The sequence below is a fragment of the Cetorhinus maximus genome, chromosome 38 (genome assembly GCF_964194155.1).
Source record: "Cetorhinus maximus chromosome 38, sCetMax3.hap1.1, whole genome shotgun sequence".
NCBI lineage: Eukaryota > Metazoa > Chordata > Chondrichthyes > Lamniformes > Cetorhinidae > Cetorhinus > Cetorhinus maximus.
This window is the reverse complement of record NC_135916.1, coordinates 314647-326671: the sequence shown is the minus strand read 5'-3', so window position 1 is coordinate 326671 and position 12025 is coordinate 314647. Positions and strand designations below refer to the sequence as shown.

At 49.1% G+C, this 12025-nt stretch overlaps 1 protein-coding gene across 1 annotated transcript in view; it reads left to right on the top strand.

Moving 5' to 3' along the window:
- The window catches only part of LOC144672528 (Fc receptor-like protein 2), a 29045-nt gene that overhangs the window by 9533 nt on the left and 7487 nt on the right, over nt 1–12025 (top strand). The window contains exons 5-8 of the mRNA XM_078534367.1: nt 2343–2615; nt 4525–4812; nt 7440–7742; nt 10235–10336. Coding sequence (XP_078390493.1) covers nt 2343–2615; nt 4525–4812; nt 7440–7742; nt 10235–10336 — 966 coding nt within the window. The remainder of the gene's footprint in view (nt 1–2342; nt 2616–4524; nt 4813–7439; nt 7743–10234; nt 10337–12025) is intronic.

The following is a 12025-nucleotide window of genomic DNA, read 5'->3' as shown; positions in this document are numbered from 1 at the left end:
CACTCTCGCTGGGTCCAAATCCTGGAACTCCCTCCCTAACAGCGCCGTGGGTATACCTACAACACATGGAATGCAGCGGTTAAAGAAGGCATCTCACCACCACCTTCTCAAGGGGCAATTAGGGATGGGCAATAATGCTGGCCCAGTCAGCGAAACCCACATTCAACGAATGATTTCAAAAAAATCATTTTGGCCAGACAGGGTTATGGTTGGCAGACTTCATTTCCTAAAGAACATTAGTAATCCAGCTTTTTTTTTAAACAAAATGCGAAAAGCGCAGATATTTTCATGGTCACTATCACTGAGACTAGATTTCGACTCCAGGTTTTATTAATTGAATTTAAATTCCACCAGCTGCTGTGATGGGACCTGAACCCCAGTCGCTAGAACATTAGCCTGGCCCCTTTGCATTATAAGCTTAGTGTCATTCTCAGTAGGCCACAGTGTTCAGAACCACCGGATCACACAGTGAAGAAGAAGCCCTTCGGCTCATCGAGTCTGCACTGACATGTGAGAAACACCTGACCTACCTACCTAATCCCATTGACCAGGACTTGGCCCCATAGCCTTGAATGTTATGACGTGCCAAGTGCTCATCAAGGTACTTTTTAAAGGATGTGAGGCAACCCGCCTCCACCACCCTCCCAGGCAGCGCATTCCAGACCCTCACCACCCTCTGGGTAAAAATGTTTTTCCTCACATCCCCCCCTAAACCTCCTGCCCCTCACCTTCAACTTATGTCCACTTGTGACTGACCCTTCGACTAAAGGGAACAGCTGCTCCCTATCCACCCTGTCCATGCCCCTCATAATCTTGTACACCTCGATCAGGTCGCCCCTCAGTCTTCTCTGCTCCAACGAAAACAACCCAAGTCTATCCAACCTCTCTTCATAACTTAAATGTTTCATCCCAAGCAACATCCTGGTGAATCTCCTCTGCACGCCCGCCAGTGCAATCACATCCTTCCTATAATGTTCCCCCTGAATGGGGAGCGCGCGCCCTCTGAGTGGGACAACAGGAGAAACTGGTGTCATGGTTTATAATTCGTTGGCATAGCGCGAAGTTGGAGCTGGAAAAGGAACGAATTTCCATCGCCAAATGCTGGTGAATGCAGTGATTGGCTAGATTGGGAGGGGGGGTGGGTGTGGGTTAGAAACATAGAAACATAGAAGCTAGGAGCAGGAGTAGGCCATTCGGCCCTTCGAGCCTGGTCCGCCATTCATTATGATCATGGCTGATCATCCAACTCAATTGCCTGCTCCCGCTTTCTCCCCATACCCTTTGACCCCTTTCGCCCCAAGAGCTATATCTAACTCCTTGAAAACATACAATGTTTTGGTCTCAACTACTTTCTGTGGTAGCGGATTCCACAGGCTCACCACTCTCTGGGTGAAGAAATTTCTCCTCGTCTCAGTCCTAAATGGTCTACCCCATATCCTCAGGCTGTGACCTCTGGTTCTGGACTCCCCCACCATCGGGAACATCCTTCCTGCATCTCGTCCTGTTAGAATTTTATTGGTTTCTATGAGATCCCCTCTCACTCTTCTGAACTCCAGCGAATATAATCCTAATCGACTCAATCTCTCCTCATGTGTCAGTCCCGCCATCCCAGAAATCAGTCTGGTAAACCTTCGCTCCACTCCCTCTATAGCAAGAACATCCTTCCTCAGATAAGGTGACCAAAACTGCACACAATATTCCAGGTGTGGTCTCACCAAGGCCCTGTACAATTGCAGCAAGACATCCCTTTTCCTTTACTCGAACGCTCTGGCTATGAAGGCCAACATACCATTTGCCTTCTTTCCTGCCTGCTGCACCTGCATGCTTAGCTTCAGCGACTGGTGTACAAGGACACCCAGGTCTCGTTGCACATTCCTCACTCTCAATTTAGAACCAATCAGATAATAACCTGCCTTCCTGTTTTTCCTACCAAAAATGGATAACCTCACATTTATCCGCGTTATACTGCGAGGTTCGGAGGTTGGGTGGCGATGGGTAGTAAATCGCAACGAGCAGTGTATGGTCCCCACGACTCTGGGTACCTCTGGATTTACTCGATTAGCCGGTGCAGGTTTCAATTCCAATTTATTTCAAAGTTAAGGTGGCATTGACTCCCCCTTCTACACACGAGGCGGTCTTTAGCACTCTGTGGCCTAATCTCCCGCTATCCCAAGCCCCAAGTTTTGCCCCCAAACGATCCCAGAAAGGCTCCATTCAGAGCCGGGCGCCTGCATTTCATTGGGCTGGTCGTTGTCAACTGTGTTTCCCTGAACCCCATTGAGTTATCAAGTCGGAACTAACGTGGAACGTTTTAGAATCCCACATCTTATTGTTTTTCACAGAAGCCTTCTCCGAACCCACACTGTCCGCTGATGGTCAAATATTCGAGGGGCAGCCGCTAAAAGTCAAATGCCGGGTGGAATCGAATGCCCCCTGGTTTTCATTGAGATACAGGTTCTTCAAGGATGCACATGCCCTCGGTTCACAATCATTCGAGAACTATTACAAGAGGGAGGCAGCTTGGCTGGAGGACTCAGGCACCTACCACTGCCAGGTATCGGCGACTGATGTCGACGTGACCAAGTCTAGCGACAAGATTTATCTGCAAATCAACCGTGAGCACAATTGATCACTGTTATTTTCCCCATTAAAATCAGAAAGCACTCTACCAGGTATCTTGGCCATTTCCCCCATTAATAGAGAGACACGGGGCAAAAAGAGACGCAGAGTAATGGCATGGTTTGTCAAAGGCATACATTAGATTGGAGCTAATGTGTACAAGTTGAGGTTCTCCTCCAGTATAAAGAGAAGGTCGATTCATGCGTAGCGAGCGGTAGGAGACAGCTCCTTAAGCAGCACCTTCCAAACCTGCGACCGCTACCATCTAGACGGACAAGGGCAGCAGACACATGGGGAACCATGGGAGTTCCCCTGCAAGTCGCTCACCACCCTGACTTGGAAATATATCGGCCGTTCCTTCACTGTCGGTGGGACAAAACCCTGGAACTCGCTCCCTAACAGCACTGTGGGTGTACCGACACCACAGGGACAAAATCCTGGAACTCCCTCACTAACAGCACTGTGGGTGTACCTACACCACACAGACAAAATCCTGGAATTCCCTCCCTAACAGCACTTTGGGTGCCCCTACACAACTTGGACAAAATCCTGCAACTCCCTCCCTAACAGCACTGTGTGTGTACCTACACCACAGGGACAAAATCCTGGAACTCCCTCCCTAACAGCACTGTGGGTGTACCTACACCACACAGACAAAATCTGGGAACTCCCTCCCTAACAGCACTGTGGGTGTACCTACACCACACGAACAAAATCCTGGAGCTCCCTCCCTAACAGCACTGTGGGTGTACCTACACCACAGGGACAAAATACTGGAACTCCCTCCCTAACAGCACTGTGGGTGTACGTACACCACAGGGACAAAATCCTGGAACTCCCTCCCTAACAGCACTGTGGGTGTACCTACACCACAGGGACAAAATCCTGGAGCTCCCTCCCTAACAGCGCTGTGGGTGTACCTACACCACAGGGACAAAATCCTGGAACTCCCTCCCTAACAGCGCTGTGGGTGTACCTACACCACTTGGACAACAACATGGAGCTCCCTCCCTAACAGCACTGTGGGTGTACCTACACCACAGGGAACTACAGCGGGTCAAGGAGGTGGCTCACCCACCACCTTCTCAAGGGGCAATTAGGAATGAGCAACAAATGCTGGGCCTAGCCAGCGACGCCCACATCCACTGAATGAATTTAAAAATGAGACCTTTTGGTTTATCCTTGTGTACTTGGGCCACAGGAGTTAAAGTACATCAATTCCATGGGTTGCTTTGTGGCGTGATAGTCGTGAAGGGAGATCGATATATGTGTATCCTCGGATTGTGAAGACAGTGAAGCCTATATTGTCATCTCACAATAACCAATGGCCAGTTGGGCGGGTAGGGGACCGGGGAGGGTGTAGACGACGGGAGGGGCTCCAATTTCGAAAGGGGGAATTGGAACGATTATCAAAGTGGACAGAGGGAGCATTTATGATAGCGCAATTATGTCAGGGAAAGGCGAAAATTTCGCAAAGGTGCTGATCAAACTGACCAAGTCTGGCAGCATCAATGGAGAGAGGAACAGGGTTAAATATTACCAGCCTAAAACTTAGCACTGCCGATACTTGCTCAGCATCCATTCATGTGTGTTTGAGCCCTTCAACACCTGCCGTTCTTATTCTGGCTGAAAATATTTTAGAAGCCCTGTCTTGGACGAGCAGGCTCCGTAAAATGTGAAGGCTGATCGAGATGTAGGTTGCATTAGGGGAGCTTTGCGTTTACAGGAACATGGGTCCCTCCCCTGAGCTGGCAAAGTTAGGCTTAGGGAGGGGAAGAGCTCAATGGAGTGATATCACGAAGAAGATTTATTTATTTATTTTCCCTCATACTGAGAAAATCATATTTCAATTTGAAGTTAACGACGCGAATTCCGGTAAAGCTAAGACGCGGGTATATTTTACAGGGGTCCCCGTGACAAAGCCTCGATTGACAATCCTCCCTGGAACGGATTTAATGGAAGGAGACGCGGCGCGGTTGCGTTGTTCAGTGTCGGAGGGGTCCCTGCCGATTACCTACCGTTTCTACAAGGACTCCGGAGAGGAGGTCTACCGGGAAACGTCCAACCTGACCAGCGCCGTGCACGAAATTGCCGGCGTCCGCCCAAACTCCGGCGGGAGTTACCATTGCGAGGTGGAAAACGGGGTGACGGAGAACCCTCCCCAAAGTGAATTCGTGGCCCTGGCAGTGATAGGTGAGTTGTTCCATGTACTCCCCCACCCCGCCCCCCGCCACAACCTCCCCACCCACCACCCCCACCCATATGCCTTTTGGGTCCCATATGCCTTTTTCACCACCCCACTAACATGCCCCATCCGCCTTCAGAGATCTATGGACACACACACGCCAAAGTCCCTTTGTTCCTCAGAACTTCCTAGTGTCATGGCCGTTCATTGAATACCTCCTTGTCAAATTACTCCTTCCAAAGTGCATCACCTCACGCTTTTCGGGGTTAAATTCCATCTGCCACTTATCTGCCCATTTGACCATCCCCGTCTATATCTTCCTGTAGCCCAAGACACTCAACCTCACTGTTAACCACCCGGCCAATCTACGTGTCATCCGCAAGCTTACGAATCAGGAAAGGAATTGGAGATTTCGCTCTGATCTGGAAGTTGTAACATCATCTTTGGGACGCATCTGTTTGGAGGCAGGGATGTCACAAAAAAACAACGAGTCTCTGAAGGCCATTGTCAGCATGAGTCGCTGAAGTCATCTGATTGTTACATAAAGTCGTCGGTTCAGTATCAGTCAAGGGCTATCAAGAGAGGGTGGGGGTGGGGGCTGTGGATAAATGCCCGTTTTCATTCTATCTTGGAAGGTGGGCGCAAGGACACCTTGTGTTGTCCCCCCCACCTCATTGCCTTTAGGACACTGTAGCTCCCTGAGGCATTAGAGGGGGGAGCTGAGAGTCAAACACACTGCTGTGGGATCTGGAGTCACATGTACCCCGAATCAGGATGTCTCCCTTCCTCCCCGAACCACATAGAAACATAGAAGCTAGGAGCAGGGGTAGGCCATTCAGCCCCTCGAGCCTGCTCCACCATTCATTATGATCATGGCTGATCATCCAACTCAATAGCCTGCTCCCGCTTTCTCCCCATACCCTTTGACCCCTTTCGTCCCAAGAGCTATACTTAACTCCTTCTTGAAAACATACAATGTTTTGGCCTCAACTACTTTCTATGGTAAGGAATTCCACAGGCTCACCACTCTCTGGGTGAAGATATTTCTCCTCATCCCAGTCCTAAATGATCCAGCCCGTATCCTCAGACTGTGACCCCTGGTTCTGGACTCCCCCCACCATCGGGAACATCCTTCCTGTATCTACCCTGTCCAGTCCTGTTAGAATTTTATAGGTTTCTATGAGATTCCCCCCCTCATTCTACTGAACTCCAGCGAATATAATCCTAACCGACTCAATCTCTCCTCATATGTCAGTCCCGCCATCCCAGGAATCAGTCAGGTAAACCTTCGCTGCACTCCCTCTATAGCAAGAACATCCTTCCTCAGGCAAGGAGACCAAAACTGCACACATGAGTGAGCAAGACTTAGCTTTCCCTTGTTCTTAATACTGATCAGCAATCGACCAAGTGTTTCATGGTGACCTTAGCTGAGGGTGGCTTCATATTCCAGACTTTATCAATTCACTGGACTAAAAGCCAAACAGATGCATCGGTAGAATATCAGCTGGTTGCACACGGGAGTAAGCCTGGTCACTTGCCACTGCCCCCAGCTTTAAGGCTGACCGTCCCTCTCCCCAAACATCGATCTGTGGTGGAACATGGGTGTTCGGAGTAATTTGCAGACATCTTATTTTGAAACTAACATGATGCAATATAAGGAGAATTCCGCACCTCGCCAGTGAGATTAAAACTCAGCCTTATTTCTTCATTTTCGTTTTTCTTTGACACCAACTTCATTAATTTGCTTGACTTATCACAGAATCACACAGTGCAGAAGAGGCCCTTCGGCCCATCGAGTCTGCACCGACATATGAGAAACACCTGACCTACCTACCTAATCCCATTTACCCGGACTTGGCCCCATAGCCTTGAATGTTATGAGGTGCCAAGTGCTCATCCAGGTACTTTTTAAAGGATGTGAGGCTAACCCGCCTCCACCACCCTCCCAGGCAGCGCATTCCAGACCCTCACCACCCTCTGGGTGAAAAAGTTTTTCCTCTCAACCCCCCCTAAACCTCCTGTCCCTCACCTTGAACTTATGTCCACTTGTGACTGACCCTTCAACTAAGGGGAACAGCTGCTCCCTATCCACCCTGTCCATGCCCCTCATAATCTTGTACACCTCGATCAGGTCGCCCCTCAGTCTTCTCTGTTCCAACAAAAACAACCCAAGTCTATCCAACCTCTCTTCATAACTTAAATGTTTCATGCCAGGCAACATCCTGGTGAATCTCCTCTGCACCCCCTCCAGTGCAATCACATCCTTCCTATAATGTGGCGACCAGAACTGCACACAGTACTCCAGCTGTGGCCTCACCAAGATTCTATACAACTCCAACATGACCTCCATACTTTTGTAATCTATGCCTCGATTGATAAAGGCAAGTGCCCCATATGCCTTTTTCACCACCCCACTAACAAGCCCCTCCGCCTTCAGAGATCTATAGACACACACGCCAAGGTCCCTTTGTTCCTCTGAACTTCCTCATGTCAAGCCTTTAATTGAACACTTCCTTGTCAAATTATTCCTTCCAAATTTAACTTTGTGCTAAAAAACGGGCCTCAGTTTCGGTCTTAGGCGGCCAATTCACTCCCCCACAGTTTAACCTGGTGTGTTTGTTCTATTTTTCTCTAGTTCCTGTAACCGACGCTCTGCTGATCTCCAAACCCAACACCACCGTGATTTCAGTTGGACAACGCCTGGTCCTGCAGTGCCGCCTGAAGGCTGGGACCGCCCCTCAGTTCCTCTGGTACCGGGACAACCAGCCGTTAGGAAACACCAGCCAATCCTATCACTTCAGTGCCGATGGGACCGAGTTCATCATCCATCCATTCCAGGAAAGCGACGGGGGGCAGTATCACTGCGTGGCGACCAACAAGGGTATCAAGGACGATATATTTAACGCAACCAGCAATTCTATCCAAGTTAAAGTGCCAGGTAACAGATGCGTTGAAACATAAGCAAAAATTGCCGGATAATCTCAGCAGGTCTGACAGCATCTGTGGAGAGGAAGTCAGGGTTAACGTTTCGAGTCCGTGTGACTATTCAGCAGAACTTTTAATGGATTCAATGAGCGGCATGTCTCTAGGAAGTTCTGAGGAACAAAGGGATGTTGGCGTGTGTGTCCATAGATCTCTGAAGGCGGAGGGGGCATGTTAGTGGGGTGGTGAAAAAGGCATATGGGACACTTGCCTTTATCAGTCGAGGCATAGATTACAAAAGTAGGGAGGTCATGTTGGAGTTGTATAGAACATTAGTGAGGCCACAGCTGGAGTACTGTGTGCAGTTCTGGTCGCCACATTATAGGAAGGATGTGATTGCACTGGAGGGGGTGCAGAGGAGATTCACCAGGATGTTGCCTGGGATGAAACATTTAAGTTATGAAGAGAGGTTGGATAGACTTGGGCTGTTTTCGTTGGAGCAGAGAAGACTGAGGGGCAACCTGATCAAGGTGTACAAGATCATAAGGGGCATGGACAGGGTGGATAGGGAGCAGCAGTTCCCCTTAGTTGAAGGGTCGGTCACAAGGGGACATAAGTTCAACGTGAGCGGCAGAAGGTTTAGGGGGAATGTAAGGAAAAACTTTTTTATCCAGAGGGTGGTGAGGGTCTGGAATGCGCTGCCTGGGAGGGTGGTGGAGGCAGGTTAGCCTCACATCCTTTAAAAAAAGTACCTGGATGAGCACTTGGCACGTCATAACATTAAAGCCTTTGGGCCAAGTGCTGGTAAATGGGATTAGGCAGGTAGGTCAGGTGTTTCTCACGTGTCGGTGCAGACTCGATTGGCCGAAGGGCCTCTTCTGTACTGTGTGATCCTGTGATTCTGTGATGCGTTGAGCTGGGTCTGTTGGGACAAAGCAAACGAAATATTCAGTTTGCTGATTTGCACATAACGAAAGGTCCCTCGTGTGACAGTCCTACTAAGAAAAGGGGAGGGGGCAGGGGGGTGGAAACGCTGCTGTAGGATCCATGGGTGTATGCACCAAAGGCCCTTCATTATCCCAAATAGTCATACAGGCAAAGGGACTTAACGGGGAAATGAGAAACAAAGGCAGCTGCCTATTCACAGCTTCTGGTGCGTAAAAACGTTCCAAAACATTCCTAACAATTTAATGATGAAAAATCTCTGCACCTCAGCCGTCAGTGATAGGCCCTGGATTCCGAGAGTGTTGCACCTAATGTCCACCGTCTCAGTCAGGAGAATCCTCTTCCTAGCGTCTAGCCCATCAACCCTCTGACTCTCTATCCCCTCAATGTCGTGTCTCCTATAATGCGGGCAAATGCCAGGAATTCATATTATTAGAGTCACTCCAACTCTGCCTTTAACATTCCCAAGTCTGCTATAGTTAGTCTTTTCCTCTTTATGTATCTATCTATATGTATATTTTTTTAAAACCTTTACGGGAAAACAATGGAAAGGCAAGGAGGGAAAGAAGGAGAGAGGCGGACATTGAAAAGGTTGAGACATAGAAACATAGAAACTAGAAGCAGGAGAAGGCCATTCGGCCCTTCGAGCCTGCTCCGCCATTCATTATGATCATGGCTGATCATCCAACTCAATAGCCTGCTCCCGCTTTCTCCCCATACCATTTGATCCCTTTCACCCCTAGCGCTATATCTAATTCCTTCCTGAAGACATACAATGTTTTGGTCTCAACCGCTTTCTGTGGTAGTGAATTCCACAGGCTCATCACTCTCTGGGTGAAGAAATTTCTCCTCATCTCAGTCCTAAATGGTCTACCCCGTATCCTCAGACTGTGACCCCTGGTTCTGGACTCAACCCACCATCGGGAACATCCTTCCTGTATCTACCCTGTCTAGTCCTGTTAGAATTTTATAGGTTTCTAAGAGATCCCCCCCTCATTCTTCTGAACTCCAGCGAATATAATCCTCCACCTCTGTAGATAGGCTTGCAAATAGAAGCGGGGGAGGAATGGGGTTAATGAGGTGATTGAAGAGCATATAAAGAGACCCAATTTCACTACCGGTGTCATGAAGGTCAAGCATAAGCCCAAGAGATTGCAATCAATTAACTGACAGTTGTAAACATTACAGAAGCTTTAGAGGCTATTGGCCAGACATATGAGGTCTAGGGGCCAGTGGGTGGGTTGAATATGATACCCCGGTGGACCGGGAGCTGCCTGAGCACAATTTTAAAATAGGGCTTAGTGTGGGACAGGAGCCTCTGGGTCCGGTGAATGTTGTCAGCAGTGAACTGCGGAGAATACAAAGGAGGCGGCTGTAATCATCGAACCAGCGCTGAAAAGCCCCACCGACGGGTGTTGCGGGGCTACAGGGGCCGAGAATGGGGGAGGCAAGGCGGTTATTGATCGAGAGGCCAGAACGGGAACGCACGGCACGCCGGGGTTGAGTTTGTCACGCTTGCCGCTGGATTGCGGGATTAACTTGATATGCTTACTGGATTTGCAGCGAAGAGTTACGCAACCACGGTCACAGCGTCAGTCCTTCCGCTCCTCCTGTTGGCCGCCGCGATTGCCTTGATCTGCTTCAAACTGCGGGGACCCAAGCAAGGTGCGTGTTGCCTTAGGGGCAGGCAATTGGCCCTGGAACCGCGTGATGTCACTCACTTCCCGCCATTCGCAGACAGGGCATTGCTGGGTCATTTGGGGAGGAAGCGATTGGTTCGGGCTGGAGGGCGGTGTGTCTCTTGCAATGATAAGTTTGGGACATTCATACACAGGGCTTGTCAGGAGCCTCTTACCGGCTTGAACTCTATAAGGGTGCACCACTGAGAGTGATAAAGCTAAGGAGGACCTGGTTTGCATTAGGCCTAGACATCAAATAACTGAATTTCAATGCTAGGCCTACAGACGCTATTTGAACATTGACGCTGTCTCTTATATACTTCTGCACGTTTACACATGTTTAGAATTGTGGTCCATTCACACGTTTGTGCTGGGAAATTAGTTAGAGGAACAGAAACGGGCTGTGGTCAGTAACAGCACAACTTTCCCACGCCATCACACTGAAGCCTATCTCTTTTTACTTTCTCCAGACAATCCCTCAGCCGCTTCACCGCCCCTGGGGTAAGTATGCAAAAGGGACTAGATTTTGCAATTGCCGCCGTGTATTCGTTCTCCAGGTTGAAGTGTCAGATGTAGAAGACAAGGTGAAAGTGATCACGCAAGACCCTTTAAAAGACCTTTCCCCATCCGACCCACAACTGGAGCGCTGCTGGCAAAACTCCGCAGCACATAGGCAGGAGAGGAGCAAAGGCCTTCGAGTGTAGGCAGAATAGGTGATGGCCTACTGGGATTGTGGCTGGACTAGTTATCCCACTGCGGGAGATGGTAGAAGTTGAATTCAAGCTGGAATTAAATCTCTTAATGACAATCGTGAAACCCTTGTTGTCCATTAACATTCCTGTTGTCAGGAGTGTGATGGAATACTCCCCACTTGTCTGGGTGAGTGCAGCTCCCACAACAGCTCGACACCATCCAGGGCAAAGAAGTCCATCCACAAACATTCACTCCCTCCACCACCCTCGCACAGTAGCAGCAGTGTGTGTACCATCTACAAGATGCACTGCGGCAACTCACCAAGGCTCCTTAGGCAGCATCTTCCAAACCCACGACCACTACCGTCTAGAAGGACAAGGGCAGCAGAAACATGGGAACACCACCACCTGGAAGTTCCCCTCCAAGCCACTTACCATCCTGACTTGGTAAATATATCAGCCGTTCCTTCACTGTTGCTGGGTCAAAATCTCCTCCCTAACACCACATGGACTGCAGCAGATCAAGTTGGTAGCTCACCACTACCTTCTCAAGGGATGGGCAATAAATGCTGGTCCAGCCAATCACCCATATCGCATGAATGATTAGAAACAAGGGCATGTTCAACAGCATGAGACCAGGGACAAAGGAGACAGCTTATCATAAGAGTGCGATTTAAGTTAGTCCTATAATGTTATGCCCTTTAGGGAAGGAAATCTGCCATCCTTACCTGGTCTGGCCTACTTGTGACTCCAGAGCCATAATAATGAGTTTGACTCTTGAATGCCATCTGAACAAGGGCACTTAGAGACGGGTGACAAATGCTGGCCTAGCCAGCGATGCCCACATCCCATGAATGAAATTTTTAAAAATGTTGTATTCTCCTTGGAAAAGAGATGGTTAAAACAATTCTTCGAGAAAGTTTTTGAGATGCTTAGAAGTTTCAATAAAACAGAGAGGGGAAAATCACTGCCTTTGGCAAGTG